This window comes from Hypanus sabinus, chromosome 7 (assembly GCF_030144855.1).
Source record: "Hypanus sabinus isolate sHypSab1 chromosome 7, sHypSab1.hap1, whole genome shotgun sequence".
Classification (NCBI taxonomy): Eukaryota; Metazoa; Chordata; class Chondrichthyes; order Myliobatiformes; family Dasyatidae; genus Hypanus; species Hypanus sabinus.
In genome coordinates, this window is record NC_082712.1 from 3,945,799 (window position 1) to 3,964,397 (window position 18,599).

The following is an 18,599-nucleotide window of genomic DNA, read 5'->3' on the forward strand; positions in this document are numbered from 1 at the left end:
TAACCAAGTTCAAGAACTGCTACTTCCCTTCAACCTCTGCACTTTACTCACTTTATACTACAATGGACTTCTGAATTCACGTATCATTTATGTCTGATGTATGCTTTACTTTGTAATGAATGGGTGTATCTGATGCAGCTGCAAATGAGTTCTTCACTTCATCCGTGCTTCTGAGTAACAATAGACTCGCAGTAATGAAGAACTGGATAATCTGAGTTTGCTCATTTGGAACAAAGGAGATCTTGGGTCTGTACATGAAGAGTCATGAGCAGGGCTAAGGACCTCTTCAGGGGAGTGTGGTCAGGTTGGGATCTCTTTCTCAATCAGTTCAACAGCATGGGTCCAACAATCCATTTTCAATGAAGCTGTGACTGACAAGTGTGGAGCAGTTGCTGGTGACAGAATGAAGACATTGACAAAATTAGCTGTGAGAAGGAAATGTGTTATTCTTACCCAGTCAGGTCTTTGCGTGAAACCTTAACCCACAGAAATGCAGATGCAAAAAATCCGTTTAAAATCCAGAGATACGGGGGAGAAGAACACAAAATGAGGTAAAGCAGTAACAAGGTCATGGACCCTATACAAATTACAGAGGAGGAAGTGTCCAACCTGCTGAGTTCCTCCAGCTTGTTGTACATGTTGCTTTGACCACAGCATCTGCAGAGTGTTTTGTGTTTTCAGAGGAGGAGGTGTTCGCTGTCTTGAGGCAAAATGCGGTGGATTAATCCTGAAGGCTTGACAAGATGTTCCTCAGATGTTATGGGAGGCTTCTGCAGAAATTGCAGGTGTTCCAGCAGAGATACTTAAATGCCGTCAAGCCAGGTGTTGCACACCAGAGTAGGTTTTACACGGTAAACGGTGGGGCACTGAGGAGTGTGGTAGAACACGGTAAACGGTGGGGCACTGAGGAGTGTGGTAGAACACGGTAAACGGTGGGGCACTGAGGAGTGTGGTAGAACACGGTAAACGGTGGGGCACTGAGGAGTGTGGTAGAACACGGTAAACGGTGGGGCACTGAGGAGTGTGGTAGAACAAAGGGATTTGACAATACAGGTCTACAATTCCTTGAAAGTGCTGTCACAGGTAGATAGGGTCATAAAGACAGCTTTTGGCACATTGGCCTTCATAAATTGAGTACAGGAGTTGGGGTGTTACAGTGAAGTTGTTTAAGACATTGGTGAGGCCTAATTTGGAGACTTATGTCTGATGTCAGACTTACTGGCCTATAATTTTCTGGTTTATGTTTAGATCCTTTTTTAAACAGTGAAATAATTTTGGCTGTCCTCCAGTCCTCTGGTATCTCTCCTGTTGCTAAGGATGGTTTTAATATGACTGCTAGTGCCCCGGCAATTTCAGTATTTGCCTCCTTAGAATAAGAGGGAACACCTTGTCTGGCCCTGGAGATTTATCCACCCTGATTTGCCTCAGGATAGCAAACACCTCCTCCTCTGCAGTCTGTACAGGGTCTATGAAGTTGCTGCTGCTGTGCCTCACTTCTATGGGTACTGAGTCTGTCTCCTGAATAAAAACAGATGCAAAAAGAATTATTTAAGGTCTCCATCTGTTTGGCTCCACACATTCTGGTGTTCCAGAGGACCAATTTTGTCCCTTGAAATCCTGTTGCCCTTAACATATTTATAGCATCCTTCAGGATTCTCCTTTATGTTGTTTTCTAGAACAACTTCATGCCTTCGTTCAGCCCTCGTGACTTCATAGGTGAAATGAGTCAGGGGAACATGAGGGGTAACTTCTTTACTTAGGAGAAGGTGAGAGTGTGTGGAACGAGCTGCTTGTGGAAGTAACGGATATGGGTTCAATTTCAAAGGTTAAGAGAAATTTAGAGAGGTACATGGATGGAAGGGGTATGGAGGGGGTTGGTCCAGTTGCAGGTGATAGACAATAGACAATAGGTGCAGAAGTAGACCATTCGGCCCTTCGAGCCTGCACCACAATTCTGAGATCATGGCTGATCATCTACTATCAATACGCAGTTCCTGCCTTGTCCCCATATCCCTTGATTCCCCGATCCATAAGATACCTATCTAGCTCCTTCTTGAAAGCATCCAGAGAATTGGACTCCACTGCCTTCGGAGGCAGTGCATTCCAGACCCCCACAACTCTCTGGGAGAAGAAGTTTTTCCTTAACTCTGTCCTAAATGACCTACCCCTTATTCTCAAATCATGCCCTCTGGTACTGGACTCTCCCAGGATCTGGAACATATTTCCTGCTTCCATCTTGTCCAATCCCTTAATAATCTTATATGTTGCAATCAGATCCCCTCTCAATCTCCTTAATTCCAGCGTGTACAAGCCCAGTCTCTCTAACCTCTCTGCGTAAGACAGTCCAGACATCCCAGGAATTAACCTCGTAAATCTATGCTGCACTTCCTCTACAGCCAGGATGTCCTTCCTTAACCCTGGAGACCAAAACTGTACACAAAACTCCAGGTGTGGTCTCACCAGGGATCTGTACAAATGCAAGAGGATTTCCTTGCTCTTGTACTCAATTCCCTTTGTAATAAAGGCCAACATTCCATTAGCCTTCTTCATTGCCTGCTGCACTTGCTCATTCACCTTCAGTGACTGATGAACAAGGACTCCTAGATCTCTTTGTATTTCTCCCTTACCTAACTTTACACCGTTCAGATAATAATCTGCCTTCCTGTTCCTACTCCCAAAGTGGATAACCTCACACTTATTCACATTAAACATCATCTGCCAAGTATCTGCCCACTCACCCAGCCTATCCAAGTCACCCTGAATTCTCCTAACATCCTCATCACATGTCACACTGCCACCCAGCTTAGTATCATCAGCAAACTTGCTGATGTTATTCTCAATGCCTTCATCTAAATCGTTGATGCAAATCGTAAACAGCTGTGGTCCCAATACCGAGCCCTGTGGCACCGCACTAGTCACCACCTGCCATTCCGAGAAACACCCAGTCCTATCACTGCTATCTAGATATGCCACTATTTCATCTTCAACAATGGACTCTAGCATCTAACCCTGTTAGGCTGACAGGACGATAGTTTTCTGTTTTCTCCTTCCCTCCTTTCTTAAAAAGTGGGATAACATTAGCCATTCTCCAATCCTCAAGAACTGATCCTGAATCTAAGGAACATTGGAAAATGATTACCAATGCATCCGCAATTTCCAGAGCCACCTCCTTTAGTACCCTCGGATGCAGACCATCTGGACCTGGGGATTTGTCAGCCTTCAGTCCCATCAGTCTACTCATCACTGTTTCCTTCCTAATGTCAATCTGTTTCATTTCCTCTGTTACCCTATGTCCTTGGCCCATCCATACATCTGGGAGATTGCTTGTGTCTTCCTTAGTGAAAACAGACCTAAAGTATTCATTAAATTCTTCTGCCATTTCTCTGTTTCCCATAACAATTTCACTCAATTCATTCTTCAAGGGCCCAACATTGTTCTTAACTATCTTCCTTCTCTTCATAGACCTAAAAAAGCTTTTGCTATCCTCCTTTATATTCCTGGCTAGCTTTCGTTCGTACCTCATTTTTTCTCCCCATATTGCCTTTTTAGTTAAGTTCTGTTGTTCTTTAGAAATTTCCCAATCATCTGTCTTCCCACTCACCTTAGCTCTGTCATACTTTTTTTTAAGTGTTATGCAATCTCTGACTTCCTTTGTCAACCACTGTGGCCCCTTTCCCCCCTTTGAATCCTTCCTTCTCCGGGGGATGAACTGATTTTGCACCTTGTGCATTATTCCCAAGAATACCTGCCATTGCTGTTCCACTGTCATTTCTGCTAGGATATCCGTCCATTTAACTTCGGCCAGCTCCTCCCTCATGGCTCCATAGTCTCCTTTGTTCAACTGCAACACTGACACCTCTGATCTGCCCTTATCCTTCTCAAATTGCAGATAAATTGCGGTTGATGGGACTAGACAAATTAATAGTTCGGCATGGACTAGATGGGCCAAAGGACCTGTTTCTATTCTGTAGTTTTCTGTGACTCCATGAGTCTTTATTGGTTTTTTGAACTAGTGTTGAAACATTCAGTGGTTAAGGGTAATACATGACAGAAACATGTACATTCCACCAAATCAAGCACACTCAACTGCTGGAATAGATGTTGAGAAACTGAATGTATATCCATAGTATCAGTTAGTTTCTATTGTTATAGTCAATGCTTGGAAAAATCATGCAGTGTCCCGTACATTTACTGTATACAAACAGGAAGTAAACATTTAACCTAACTTCAACTAATATTCATATCTAATGAAGCTCCCAGTCAAACGTAAATCTGATATTTTCATATTTTCTCTTACCATCAGGACAGACACATCCCATGAGAGCTGGCCCCTTGCACTGCATATTCTTCCAGTAGGTCTGACAGGTTTTGGGACAAATACTGACGTTGTAACTGAAATAGTATGAGGGACGACACTCTAAGGAACAAAGAGAGAAACGAGGAAGATTTAAAATTTAAAACAGTTCTTTCCTCAATCCTATGAAAAAAAATTAGGCCATCAACAATTGCAGAAAGCTCAACTCACACACAAAACTGTGAGTTGTTGGAGTGGTGGTGGTGGGGGGGGAACAAAACTTTATCTGTGATGCCTATCACAGTGGGTCAGGTCAGCAGACAGTACCTCACATCTCTGGGATTTGTATTCTCTCTCTCCATGGCCTCGTGGGCTTTCCCTGCATGCACTCGATACAACCTATTAGATCTTTACATCCTAGTCCCTTTAGGTTAGGTCGTTATTTTACATTTTTATTCTCTTTTCCCCCTTAGTTACTCACCATTATTACCGTGCATTTAGTGTTTTAACAATGTACACGTATAGCTCAGGGTGTCGTTCAGAGTTAATTCCTGTGTCCTCTTTAAGGAGATTGCATATCTTTCCTGTGATCGTTTGGGTTTCCCCCCACAGTCCAAAGATGTACCAATTAGTGGATTATCGGTCATTGTGAACCATCCTGTGACTAGCTACGGTTAAATAGTTGGGTTGCTGGGCAGTTGACTCATTGAGTCAAAAGGGCCTGTTCTGTGATGTATCTCTAAATAAATAAATAGATGATGGGTGTAACATGAATGTAAGGAAGGACAAGCCCATGACTGGGTACAAATGCAGACAGAGCAAAGAGTTCAATTGTATCACAGAGGCAAAATTCAAAAGGGTGAAGAATCCAGGACTGATTTCATTGTATTTCAATGCATATAGCATTTAAACTAAGGTGGATGAACATGTGACACAATTAGAGACTGGTTGATATGACTTATGGGCATCATTGAGTCATGGCTGTAAAAAGGCCATAGTGGGGAGCTGAACATCAAAGGATATACTTTGGATCAAGAGGACAGGCAGGAAGGCTTAGGTTCTGCGTGGCTCTGTTGGTAAGAGATGGAATTACATCTTTAACAAGAGGTGGCATAGAGTCAGAAAATGTTGAATCTTCGTGGGCAGAGTTAAGAAACTGCAAGGGAAAAACCATTATGGAAATCATATATTGGCCTCCAAATAGTAGCCAAGGTGCGGGATTGAGTTGCAAAGGGAGCTGGAAAAGGCATGTAATAACGGTAATGACACAAATCAAATGAGGGACTTCAATATGCCAGGAGATTGGGAAGATCAGGTTGGTGTCAGATCACAAGAGAATGAATTTGTCGAATGCCTCCGAGATGGATTTTAGGAGCAGTTTCTGTTTGTGCCTATTAGGTAAAAAGCTCTTAGATTGGGGGTTGTTGGATATAATTAGGGAGCTTAATGTAAAGAAACTTTTAGGAGGCAGTTATCATAATATGATGAAATTAATACTACAATTCGAGAGGGAGAAGCACAAGTCACATGTATCAGTATCACAATGGAATAAAGGGAATTACAGAGGCATGAGAGAGGAGCTTGCCCAGGGGGATTGGAGAGAGGAGCTTGCCCAGGGGGATTGGAGAGAGAAGCTTGCCCAGGGGGATTGGAGAGCGGAGCTTGCCCAGAGGGATTGGAGAGAGAAGCTTGCCAAGAGGGATGGGAGAGAGGAGCTTGCCGACGGGGATTGGAGAGAGGAGCTTGCCCAGGGGGATTGGAGAGAGGAACTTGCCCAGGGGGATTGGAGAGAGCAGGTTGCCCAGGGGGATTGGAGAGAGGAGCTTGCCCAGCGGGATTGGAGACAGAAGCTTGCCCAGGGGGATTGGAGAGAGGAGCTTGCCCAGGGGGATTGGAGAGAGAAGCTTGCCCAGAGGGACTGGAGAGAGAAGCTTGCCCAGGGGGATTGGAGAGTGAAGCTTGCCCAAGGGGATAGGAGAGAGGAGCTTGCCCAGGGGGATTGGAGAGAGGAGCATGCCCAGGGGGATCGGAGAGAGGAGCTTGCCCAGGGGGATTGGAGAGAGGAGCTTGCCCAGGAGGATTGGAGAGAGAAGCTTGCCCAGGGGGATTGGAGAGAGGAGCATGCCCAGGGGGATTGGAGAGAGGAGCTTGCCCAGGGGGATTGGAGAGAGGAGCTTGCCCAGGGGGATTGGAGAGAGAAGTTTGCCCAGGGGGATTGGAGAGAGAAGCTTGCCCTGGGGGATTGGAGAGAGAAGCTTGCCCAGGGGGATTGGAGAGAGGAGCTTGCCCAGGGGGATTGGAGAGCGGAGCTTGCCCAGAGGGATTGGAGAGAGAAGCTTGCCAAGAGGGATGGGAGAGAGGAGCTTGCCGACGGGGATTGGAGAGAGGAGCTTGCCCAGGGGGATTGGAGAGAGGAACTTGCCCAGGGGGATTGGAGAGAGCAGGTTGCCCAGGGGGATTGGAGAGAGGAGCTTGCCCAGCGGGATTGGAGACAGAAGCTTGCCCAGGGGGATTGGAGAGAGGAGCTTGCCCAGGGGGATTGGAGAGAGAAGCTTGCCCAGAGGGACTGGAGAGAGAAGCTTGCCCAGGGGGATTGGAGAGTGAAGCTTGCCCAAGGGGATAGGAGAGAGGAGCTTGCTCAGGGGGATAGGAGAGAGGAGCTTGCCCAGGGGGATTGGAGCTTGCCCAAGGGGATTGGAGAGAGGAGCTTGCCCAGGGGGATTGGAGAGAGGAGCTTGCCCAGAGGGATTGGAGAGAGGAGCTTGCCCAGGGGGATTGAAGCTTGCACAGGGGGATTGGAGAGAGAAGCTTGCCCAAGGTGATTGGAGAGAGGAGCTTGCCCAGGGGAAATGGAGAGAGGAACATGCCCAGAGGGATTGGAGAGAGGAGCTTGCCCAAGGGGATGGGAGCTTGCCCAGGGGGATTGGAGAGAGGAGCTTCCCAGGGGGATTGGAGAGAGGAGCTTGCCCAGGGGGATTGGAGAGAGGAGCTTGCCCAGGGGGATTGGAGAGAGGAACTTGCCCAGAGGGATTGGAGAGAGAAGCTTGCCCAGGGGGATTGGAGAGGAGCTTGCCCAGGGGGATTGGAGAGAGGAACTTGCCCAGAGGGAATGGAGAGAGAAGCTTGACCAGGGGGATTGGAGAGAGGAGCTTGCCCAGCGGGATTGGAGAGAGAAGCTTGCCCAGGGGGATTGGAGAGAGGAGCTTGCCCAGGGGGATTGGAGAGAGAAGCTTGCCCAGAGGGACTGGAGAGAGAAGCTTGCCCAGGGGGATTGGAGAGAGGAGCTTGCCCAGGGGGATTGGAGAGAGGAGCTTGCCCAGGGGGATTGGAGAGAGATGCTTCCACAGGGGGATTGGAGAGAGGAGCTTGCCCAGGGGGATTGGAGAGAGGAGCTTGCCCAGAGGGATTGGAGAGAGGAGCTTGCCCAAGGGGATTGGAGAGAGGAGCTTGCCCAGGGGGATTGGAGAGAGAAGCTTGCCCAGGGGGATTGGAGAGAGAAGCTTCCCCAGGGGGATTGGAGAGAGGAGCTTGCCCAGGGGGATTGGAGAGAGGATCTTGCCCAGGGGGATTGGAGAGAGGAGCTTGCCCAGGGGGATCGGAGAGAGGATCTTGCCCAGGGGTATTGGAGAGAGGAGCTTGCCCACGGGGATTGGAGAGAGAAGCTTGCCCAGGGGGATTGGAGAGAGGAGCTTGCCCAGTTGGATTGGAGAGAGGAGCTTCCACAGGGGGATTGGAGAGAGGAGATTGCCCAGAGGGATTGGAGAGAGGAGCTTGCCCAGGGGGATTGGAGAGAGGAGCTTGCCCAGGGGGATTGGAGAGAGAAGCTTGCCCAGGGGGATTGGAGAGAGGAGCTTGCCCAGGGGGATTGGAGGGAGGAGCTTGCCCAGGGAGATTGGAGAGTGGAGTTTGCCCAAGGGGATTGGAGAGAGGAGCTTGCCCAGAGGGATTGGAGAGAGAAGCTTGCCCAGAGGGATTCGAGAGAGAAGCTTGTCCAGGGGGATTGGAGAGAGAAGCTTGCCCAGGGGGATTGGAGAGAGGCGCTTGCCCAGGGGGATTGGAGAGAGAAGCTTGCCCAGCGGGTTGGAGAGAGGAGCTTGCCCAGGGGGATTGGAGAGAGAAGCTTGCCCAGGGGGATTGGAGAGAGGAGCTTGCCCAAGGTGATTGTAGAGAGGAGTTTGCCCAGGGGGATTGGAGAGAGAAGCTTGCACAGGGGGATTGGAGAGAGGAGCTTGCCCAAGGGGATTGTAGAGAGGAGTTTGCCCAGGGGGAATGGAGAGAGGAGCTTGCCCAGGGAAATTGGAGACAGGAGCTTGACCAAGGGGATTGGACAGAGGAGCTTACCCAGGGGGATTGGAGAGAGGAGCTTGCCCAGGGGGATTGGAGAGAGGAGCTTGCCCAGGGGGATTGGAGAGAGGAGCTTGCCCAGGGGGATTGGAGAGAGAAGCTTGCCCAGGGGGATTGGAGAGAGAAGTTTGCCCAGGGGGATTGGAGAGAGAAGCTTGCCCAGGGGGATTGGAGAGCGGAGCTTCCCCAGGGGGATTGGAGAGAGGAGCTTGCCTAGGGGGATTGTAGAGAGGTGCTTGCCCAGGGGGATTGGAGAGAAGAGCTTGCCCAGGGGGATTGGAGAGAGGAGCTTGCCCAGGGGGATTGGAGAAGCTTGCCCAGGGTGATTGGAGAGAGGAGCTTGCCCAGTGGGATTGGTGAGAGAAGTTTGCCCAGGGGGATTGGAGAGAGAAGCTTGCCCAGGGGGATTGGAGAGAGAAGCTTGCCCAGGGGGATTGGAGAGAGGAGCTTGCCCTGGGGGATTGGAGAGAGAAGCTTGCCCAGAGGTATTGGAGAGAGGAGCTTGCCCAGAGGGATTGGAGAGAGGAACTTGCCCAGAGGGATTGGAGAGAGGAACTTGCCCAGGTGGATTGGAGAGAAGAGCTTGCCCAGGGGGATTGGAGAGAGAAGTTTGCCCAGGGGGATTGGAGAGAGAAGCTTGCCTTGGGGGATTGGAGAGAGGAGCTTGCCCAGGGGGATTGGAGAGAGAAGCTTGCCCAGGGGGATTGGAGAGAGGAGCTTGCCCAGAGGGATTGGAGAGAGGAGCTTGCCCAGGGGATTGGAGAGAGGAACTTGCCCAGTGGGATTGGAGAGTGGAGCTTGCACAGGGGGATTGGAGAGAGAAGGTTGCCCAGGGGTATTGGAGAGAGGAGCTTGCGCAGAGGGATTGGAGAGAGGAACTTGCCAAGGTGGATTGGAGAGAGGAGCTTCCCAGGGGATTGAAGCTTGCGCAGGGGGATTGGAGAGAGAAGCTCGCCCAGGGGGATTGGAGAGAGAAGCTTGCCCAGGGGGATTGGAGAGAGGAGCTTGCCCGGGTGGATTGAAGAGAGAAGCTTGCCCAGGGGGATTGGAGAGAGGATGTTGCACAGAGGGATTGGAGAGAGGAGCTTGCCCAGGGGGATTGGAGAGAGGAGCTTGCCCAGAGGGATTGAATCTTGCCCAGGTGGAATGGAGAGAGAAGTTTGCCCAGGGGGATTGGAGAGAGGAGCTTGCCCAGGGGGATTGGAGAGAGGAGCTTGCCCAGAGGGATTGAATCTTGCCCAGGGGGAATGGAGAGAGAAGTTTGCCCAGGGGGATTGGAGAGAGAAGCTTGCCCAGGGGGATTGGACAGAGAAGCTTGCCCTGGGGGATTGGAGAGAGAAGCTTGCCCAGGGGGATTGGAGAGAGGCGCTTGCCCAGGGGGATTGGAGAGAGAAGCTTGCCCAGCGGGTTGGAGAGAGGAGCTTGCCCAGAGGGATTGGAGAGAGGAGCTTGCCCAGTGGGATTGGAGAGAGAAGCTTGCCCAGGGGGATTGGAGAGAGGAGCTTGCCCAAGGGGATTGTAGAGAGGAGTTTGCCCAAGGGGATTGTAGAGAGGAGTTTGCCCAGGGGGAATGGAGAGAGGAGCTTGCCCAGGGGGAATGGAGAGAGGAGCTTGCCCAGGGAAATTGGAGACAGGAGCTTGACCAGGGGGATTGGACAGAGGAGCTTGCCCAGGGGGATTGGAGAGAGGAGCTTGCCGAGGGGGATTGGAGAGAGGAGCATGCCCAGTGGGATTGGAGAGAGAAGCTTGCCCAGGGGGATTGGAGAGAGAAGCTTGCCCATGGGGATTGGTGAGAGGAGCTTGCCCAGGGGGATTGGAGAGAGGAGCTTGCCCAGGGGGATTGGTGAGAGAAGCTTGCCCAGGGGTATTGGAGAGAGGAGCTTGCCCAGGGCGATTGGAGAGAGGAGCTAGCCCAGGGGGTTTGGAGAGAGGAGCTTGCCCAGGGCGATTGGAGAGAGGAGCTTGCCCAGGGGGATTGGAGAGAGAAGCTTGCCCAGGGGGATTGGAGAGAGAAGCTTGCCCAGAGGGATAGGAGAGAGGAGCTTGCCCAGGGGGATTGGAGAGAGAAGCTTGCCCAGGGGGATTGGAGAGAGGAACTTGCCCAGGTGGATTGGAGAGAGGAGCTTGCCCAGGGGGATTGGAGAGAGGAACTTGCCCAGGTGGATTGGAGAGAGGAGCTTGCCCAGGGGGATTGGAGAGAGGAGCTTGCCCAGAGGGATAGGAGAGAGGAGCTTGCCCAGGGGGATTGGAGAGAGGAACTTGCCCAGAGGGATAGGAGAGAGGAGCTTGCCCAGGGGGATTGGGGAGAGGAACTTGCCCAGGAGGATTGGAGAGAGTAGCTTGCCCAGGGGGATTGGAGAGAGAAGTTTGCCCAGGGGAATTGGAGAGAGATGCTTGCCCTGGGGGATTGGAGAGAGAAGCTTGCCCAGAGGGATTGGAGAGAGGAGCTTGCCCAGAGGGATTGGAGAGAGGAGCTTGCCCAGAGGGATTGGAGAGAGAAGCTTGCCCAGAGGGATTGGAGAGAGAAGCTTGCCCAAGGGGATTGGAGAGAGTAGCTTGCCCAAGGGGATTGGAGAGAGAAGCTTGCCCAGGGGGATTGGAGAGTGGAGCTTGCCCAGGGGATTGAAGCTTGTCCAGGGGGATTGGAGAGAGAAGCTTGCCCAGGGGGATTGGAGAAAGGAGCTTGCCCAGGGGATTGAAGCTTGTCCAGGGGGATTGTAGAGAGACCACGCCCAGGGGGATTGGAGAGAGAAGCTTGCCCAGGGTGATTGGAGAGAGAAGCTTGCCCAGGGGGATTGGAGAGTGGAGCTTGCCCAGGGGATTGAAGCTTGTCCAGGGGGATTGGAGAGAGAAGCTTGCCCAGGGGGATTGGAGAAAGGAGCTTGCCCAGGGGATTGAAGCTTGTCCAGGGGGATTGTAGAGAGACCACGCCCAGGGGGATTGGAGAGAGAAGCTTGCCCAGGGGGATTGGAGAGAGGAGCATGCCCAGGGGGATTGGAGAGAGGAGCTTGCCCAGGGGGATTGGAGAGAGGAGCTTGCCCAGGGGGATTGGAGAGAGAAGTTTGCCCAGGGGGATTGGAGAGAGAAGCTTGCCCTGGGGGATTGGAGAGAGAAGCTTGCCCAGGGGGATTGGAGAGAGGAGCTTGCCCAGGGGGATTGGAGAGCGGAGCTTGCCCAGAGGGATTGGAGAGAGAAGCTTGCCAAGAGGGATGGGAGAGAGGAGCTTGCCGACGGGGATTGGAGAGAGGAGCTTGCCCAGGGGGATTGGAGAGAGGAACTTGCCCAGGGGGATTGGAGAGAGCAGGTTGCCCAGGGGGATTGGAGAGAGGAGCTTGCCCAGCGGGATTGGAGACAGAAGCTTGCCCAGGGGGATTGGAGAGAGGAGCTTGCCCAGGGGGATTGGAGAGAGAAGCTTGCCCAGAGGGACTGGAGAGAGAAGCTTGCCCAGGGGGATTGGAGAGTGAAGCTTGCCCAAGGGGATAGGAGAGAGGAGCTTGCTCAGGGGGATAGGAGAGAGGAGCTTGCCCAGGGGGATTGGAGCTTGCCCAAGGGGATTGGAGAGAGGAGCTTGCCCAGGGGGATTGGAGAGAGGAGCTTGCCCAGAGGGATTGGAGAGAGGAGCTTGCCCAGGGGGATTGAAGCTTGCACAGGGGGATTGGAGAGAGAAGCTTGCCCAAGGTGATTGGAGAGAGGAGCTTGCCCAGGGGAAATGGAGAGAGGAACATGCCCAGAGGGATTGGAGAGAGGAGCTTGCCCAAGGGGATTGGAGAGAGGAGCTTGCCCAGGGGGATGGGAGCTTGCCCAGGGGGATTGGAGAGAGGAGCTTCCCAGGGGGATTGGAGAGAGGAGCTTGCCCAGGGGGATTGGAGAGAGGAGCTTGCCCAGGGGGATTGGAGAGAGGAACTTGCCCAGAGGGATTGGAGAGAGAAGCTTGCCCAGGGGGATTGGAGAGGAGCTTGCCCAGGGGGATTGGAGAGAGGAACTTGCCCAGAGGGAATGGAGAGAGAAGCTTGACCAGGGGGATTGGAGAGAGGAGCTTGCCCAGCGGGATTGGAGAGAGAAGCTTGCCCAGGGGGATTGGAGAGAGGAGCTTGCCCAGGGGGATTGGAGAGAGAAGCTTGCCCAGAGGGACTGGAGAGAGAAGCTTGCCCAGGGGGATTGGAGAGAGGAGCTTGCCCAGGGGGATTGGAGAGAGGAGCTTGCCCAGGGGGATTGGAGAGAGATGCTTCCACAGGGGGATTGGAGAGAGGAGCTTGCCCAGGGGGATTGGAGAGAGGAGCTTGCCCAGAGGGATTGGAGAGAGGAGCTTGCCCAAGGGGATTGGAGAGAGGAGCTTGCCCAGGGGGATTGGAGAGAGAAGCTTGCCCAGGGGGATTGGAGAGAGAAGCTTCCCCAGGGGGATTGGAGAGAGGAGCTTGCCCAGGGGGATTGGAGAGAGGATCTTGCCCAGGGGGATTGGAGAGAGGAGCTTGCCCAGGGGGATCGGAGAGAGGATCTTGCCCAGGGGTATTGGAGAGAGGAGCTTGCCCACGGGGATTGGAGAGAGAAGCTTGCCCAGGGGGATTGGAGAGAGGAGCTTGCCCAGTTGGATTGGAGAGAGGAGCTTCCACAGGGGGATTGGAGAGAGGAGATTGCCCAGAGGGATTGGAGAGAGGAGCTTGCCCAGGGGGATTGGAGAGAGGAGCTTGCCCAGGGGGATTGGAGAGAGAAGCTTGCCCAGGGGGATTGGAGAGAGGAGCTTGCCCAGGGGGATTGGAGGGAGGAGCTTGCCCAGGGAGATTGGAGAGTGGAGTTTGCCCAAGGGGATTGGAGAGAGGAGCTTGCCCAGAGGGATTGGAGAGAGAAGCTTGCCCAGAGGGATTCGAGAGAGAAGCTTGTCCAGGGGGATTGGAGAGAGAAGCTTGCCCAGGGGGATTGGAGAGAGGCGCTTGCCCAGGGGGATTGGAGAGAGAAGCTTGCCCAGCGGGTTGGAGAGAGGAGCTTGCCCAGGGGGATTGGAGAGAGAAGCTTGCCCAGGGGGATTGGAGAGAGGAGCTTGCCCAAGGTGATTGTAGAGAGGAGTTTGCCCAGGGGGATTGGAGAGAGAAGCTTGCACAGGGGGATTGGAGAGAGGAGCTTGCCCAAGGGGATTGTAGAGAGGAGTTTGCCCAGGGGGAATGGAGAGAGGAGCTTGCCCAGGGAAATTGGAGACAGGAGCTTGACCAAGGGGATTGGACAGAGGAGCTTACCCAGGGGGATTGGAGAGAGGAGCTTGCCCAGGGGGATTGGAGAGAGGAGCTTGCCCAGGGGGATTGGAGAGAGGAGCTTGCCCAGGGGGATTGGAGAGAGAAGCTTGCCCAGGGGGATTGGAGAGAGAAGTTTGCCCAGGGGGATTGGAGAGAGAAGCTTGCCCAGGGGGATTGGAGAGCGGAGCTTCCCCAGGGGGATTGGAGAGAGGAGCTTGCCTAGGGGGATTGTAGAGAGGTGCTTGCCCAGGGGGATTGGAGAGAAGAGCTTGCCCAGGGGGATTGGAGAGAGGAGCTTGCCCAGGGGGATTGGAGAAGCTTGCCCAGGGTGATTGGAGAGAGGAGCTTGCCCAGTGGGATTGGTGAGAGAAGTTTGCCCAGGGGGATTGGAGAGAGAAGCTTGCCCAGGGGGATTGGAGAGAGAAGCTTGCCCAGGGGGATTGGAGAGAGGAGCTTGCCCTGGGGGATTGGAGAGAGAAGCTTGCCCAGAGGTATTGGAGAGAGGAGCTTGCCCAGAGGGATTGGAGAGAGGAACTTGCCCAGAGGGATTGGAGAGAGGAACTTGCCCAGGTGGATTGGAGAGAAGAGCTTGCCCAGGGGGATTGGAGAGAGAAGTTTGCCCAGGGGGATTGGAGAGAGAAGCTTGCCTTGGGGGATTGGAGAGAGGAGCTTGCCCAGGGGGATTGGAGAGAGAAGCTTGCCCAGGGGGATTGGAGAGAGGAGCTTGCCCAGAGGGATTGGAGAGAGGAGCTTGCCCAGGGGATTGGAGAGAGGAACTTGCCCAGTGGGATTGGAGAGTGGAGCTTGCACAGGGGGATTGGAGAGAGAAGGTTGCCCAGGGGTATTGGAGAGAGGAGCTTGCGCAGAGGGATTGGAGAGAGGAACTTGCCAAGGTGGATTGGAGAGAGGAGCTTCCCAGGGGATTGAAGCTTGCGCAGGGGGATTGGAGAGAAGAGCTTGCCCAGGGGGATTGGAGAGAGGAGCTTGCCCAGGGGGATTGGAGAAGCTTGCCCAGGGTGATTGGAGAGAGGAGCTTGCCCAGTGGGATTGGTGAGAGAAGTTTGCCCAGGGGGATTGGAGAGAGAAGCTTGCCCAGGGGGATTGGAGAGAGAAGCTTGCCCAGGGGGATTGGAGAGAGGAGCTTGCCCTGGGGGATTGGAGAGAGAAGCTTGCCCAGAGGTATTGGAGAGAGGAGCTTGCCCAGAGGGATTGGAGAGAGGAACTTGCCCAGAGGGATTGGAGAGAGGAACTTGCCCAGGTGGATTGGAGAGAAGAGCTTGCCCAGGGGGATTGGAGAGAGAAGTTTGCCCAGGGGGATTGGAGAGAGAAGCTTGCCTTGGGGGATTGGAGAGAGGAGCTTGCCCAGGGGGATTGGAGAGAGAAGCTTGCCCAGGGGGATTGGAGAGAGGAGCTTGCCCAGAGGGATTGGAGAGAGGAGCTTGCCCAGGGGATTGGAGAGAGGAACTTGCCCAGTGGGATTGGAGAGTGGAGCTTGCACAGGGGGATTGGAGAGAGAAGGTTGCCCAGGGGTATTGGAGAGAGGAGCTTGCGCAGAGGGATTGGAGAGAGGAACTTGCCAAGGTGGATTGGAGAGAGGAGCTTCCCAGGGGATTGAAGCTTGCGCAGGGGGATTGGAGAGAGAAGCTCGCCCAGGGGGATTGGAGAGAGAAGCTTGCCCAGGGGGATTGGAGAGAGGAGCTTGCCCGGGTGGATTGAAGAGAGAAGCTTGCCCAGGGGGATTGGAGAGAGGATGTTGCACAGAGGGATTGGAGAGAGGAGCTTGCCCAGGGGGATTGGAGAGAGGAGCTTGCCCAGAGGGATTGAATCTTGCCCAGGTGGAATGGAGAGAGAAGTTTGCCCAGGGGGATTGGAGAGAGGAGCTTGCCCAGGGGGATTGGAGAGAGGAGCTTGCCCAGAGGGATTGAATCTTGCCCAGGGGGAATGGAGAGAGAAGTTTGCCCAGGGGGATTGGAGAGAGAAGCTTGCCCAGGGGGATTGGACAGAGAAGCTTGCCCTGGGGGATTGGAGAGAGAAGCTTGCCCAGGGGGATTGGAGAGAGGCGCTTGCCCAGGGGGATTGGAGAGAGAAGCTTGCCCAGCGGGTTGGAGAGAGGAGCTTGCCCAGAGGGATTGGAGAGAGGAGCTTGCCCAGTGGGATTGGAGAGAGAAGCTTGCCCAGGGGGATTGGAGAGAGGAGCTTGCCCAAGGGGATTGTAGAGAGGAGTTTGCCCAAGGGGATTGTAGAGAGGAGTTTGCCCAGGGGGAATGGAGAGAGGAGCTTGCCCAGGGGGAATGGAGAGAGGAGCTTGCCCAGGGAAATTGGAGACAGGAGCTTGACCAGGGGGATTGGACAGAGGAGCTTGCCCAGGGGGATTGGAGAGAGGAGCTTGCCGAGGGGGATTGGAGAGAGGAGCTTGCCCAGTGGGATTGGAGAGAGAAGCTTGCCCAGGGGGATTGGAGAGAGAAGCTTGCCCATGGGGATTGGTGAGAGGAGCTTGCCCAGGGGGATTGGAGAGAGGAGCTTGCCCAGGGGGATTGGTGAGAGAAGCTTGCCCAGGGGTATTGGAGAGAGGAGCTTGCCCAGGGCGATTGGAGAGAGGAGCTAGCCCAGGGGGTTTGGAGAGAGGAGCTTGCCCAGGGCGATTGGAGAGAGGAGCTTGCCCAGGGGGATTGGAGAGAGAAGCTTGCCCAGGGGGATTGGAGAGAGAAGCTTGCCCAGAGGGATAGGAGAGAGGAGCTTGCCCAGGGGGATTGGAGAGAGAAGCTTGCCCAGGGGGATTGGAGAGAGGAACTTGCCCAGGTGGATTGGAGAGAGGAGCTTGCCCAGGGGGATTGGAGAGAGGAACTTGCCCAGGTGGATTGGAGAGAGGAGCTTGCCCAGGGGGATTGGAGAGAGGAGCTTGCCCAGAGGGATAGGAGAGAGGAGCTTGCCCAGGGGGATTGGAGAGAGAGGGATAGGAGAGAGGAGCTTGCCCAGGGGGATTGGGGAGAGGGATCTTGCCCAGGTGGATTGGAGAGAGTAGCTTGCCCAGGGGGATTGGAGAGAGAAGTTTGCCCAGGGGAATTGGAGAGAGATGCTTGCCCTGGGGGATTGGAGAGAGAAGCTTGCCCAGAGGGATTGGAGAGAGGAGCTTGCCCAGAGGGATTGGAGAGAGGAGCTTGCCCAGAGGGATTGGAGAGAGAAGCTTGCCCAGAGGTGATTGCGAGAGAGAAGCTTGCCCTAAGGGGATTGGAGAGAGTAGCTTGCCCAAGGGGATTGGAAGAGAGAAGCTTGCCCAGGGGGATTGGAGAGTGGAGCTTGCCCAGGGGGATTGAAGCTTGTCCAGGGGGATTGGAGAGAGAAGCTTGCCCAGGGGGATTGGAGAAAGGAGCTTGCCCAGGGGGATTGAAGCTTGTCCAGGGGGATTGTAGAGAGACCACGCCCAGGGGGAATTGGAGAGAGAGAAGCTTGCCCAGGGTGATTGGAGAGAGAAGCTTGCCCAGGGGGATTGGAGAGTGGAGCTTGCCCAGGGGATTGAAGCTTGTCCAGGGGGATTGGAGAGAGAAGCTTGCCCAGGGGGATTGGAGAAAGGAGCTTGCCCAGGGGATTGAAGCTTGTCCAGGGGGATTGTAGAGAGACCACGCCAGGGGGATTGGAGAGAGAAGCTTGCCCAGGGGGATTGGAGAGAGGAGCATGCCCAGGGGGATGGAGAGAGGAGCTTGCCCAGGGGGATTGGAGAGAGGAGCTTGCCCAGTGGGATTGGAGAGAGAAGTTTGCCCAGGGGGATTGGAGAGAGAAGCTTGCCCTGGGGGATTGGAGAGAGAAGCTTGCCCAGGGGGATTGGAGAGAGGAGCTTGCCCAGGGGGGATTGGAGAGCGGAGCTTGCCCAGAGGGATTGGAGAGAGAAGCTTGCCAAGAGGGATGGGAGAGAGGAGCTTGCCGACGGGGATTGGAGAGAGGAGCTTGCCCAGGGGGATTGGAGAGAGGAACTTGCCCAGGGGGATTGGAGAGAGCAGGTTGCCCAGGGGGATTGGAGAGAGGAGCTTGCCCAGCGGGATTGGAGACAGAAGCTTGCCCAGGGGGATTGGAGAGAGGAGCTTGCCCAGGGGGATTGGAGAGAGAAGCTTGCCCAGAGGGACTGGAGAGAGAAGCTTGCCCAGGGGGATTGGAGAGTGAAGCTTGCCCAAGGGGATAGGAGAGAGGAGCTTGCTCAGGGGGATAGGAGAGAGGAGCTTGCCCAGGGGGATTGGAGCTTGCCCAAGGGGATTGGAGAGAGGAGCTTGCCCAGGGGGGATTGGAGAGAGGAGCTTGCCCAGAGGGATTGGAGAGAGGAGCTTGCCCAGGGGGATGAAGCTTGCACAGGGGGATTGGAGAGAGAAGCTTGCCCCAAGGTGATTGGAGAGAGGAGCTTGCCCAGGGGAAATGGAGAGAGGAACATGCCCAGAGGGGATTGGAGAGAGGAGCTTGCCCAAGGGGATTGGAGAGAGGAGCTTGCCCAGGGGGATGGGAGCTTGCCCAGGGGGATTGGAGAGAGGAGCTTCCCAGGGGGATTGGAGAGAGGAGCTTGCCCAGGGGGATTGGAGAGAGGAGCTTGCCCAGGGGGATTGGAGAGAGGAACTTGCCCAGAGGGATTGGAGAGAGAAGCTTGCCCAGGGGGATTGGAGAGGAGCTTGCCCCAGGGGGATTGGAGAGAGGTACTTGCCCAGAGGGAATGGAGAGAGAAGCTTGACCAGGGGGATTGGAGAGAGGAGCTTGCC

The 18,599-nt window shown here is 54.2% G+C and overlaps 1 protein-coding gene across 1 annotated transcript in view; it reads right to left on the minus strand.

Moving 5' to 3' along the window:
- The window catches only part of LOC132396509 (otogelin-like protein), a 350,978-nt gene that overhangs the window by 228,984 nt on the left and 103,395 nt on the right, over positions 1-18,599 (minus strand). The window contains exon 11 of the mRNA XM_059974091.1: positions 4,298-4,417. Within this exon, the coding sequence (XP_059830074.1) occupies positions 4,298-4,417 (120 nt within the window). The remainder of the gene's footprint in view (positions 1-4,297; positions 4,418-18,599) is intronic.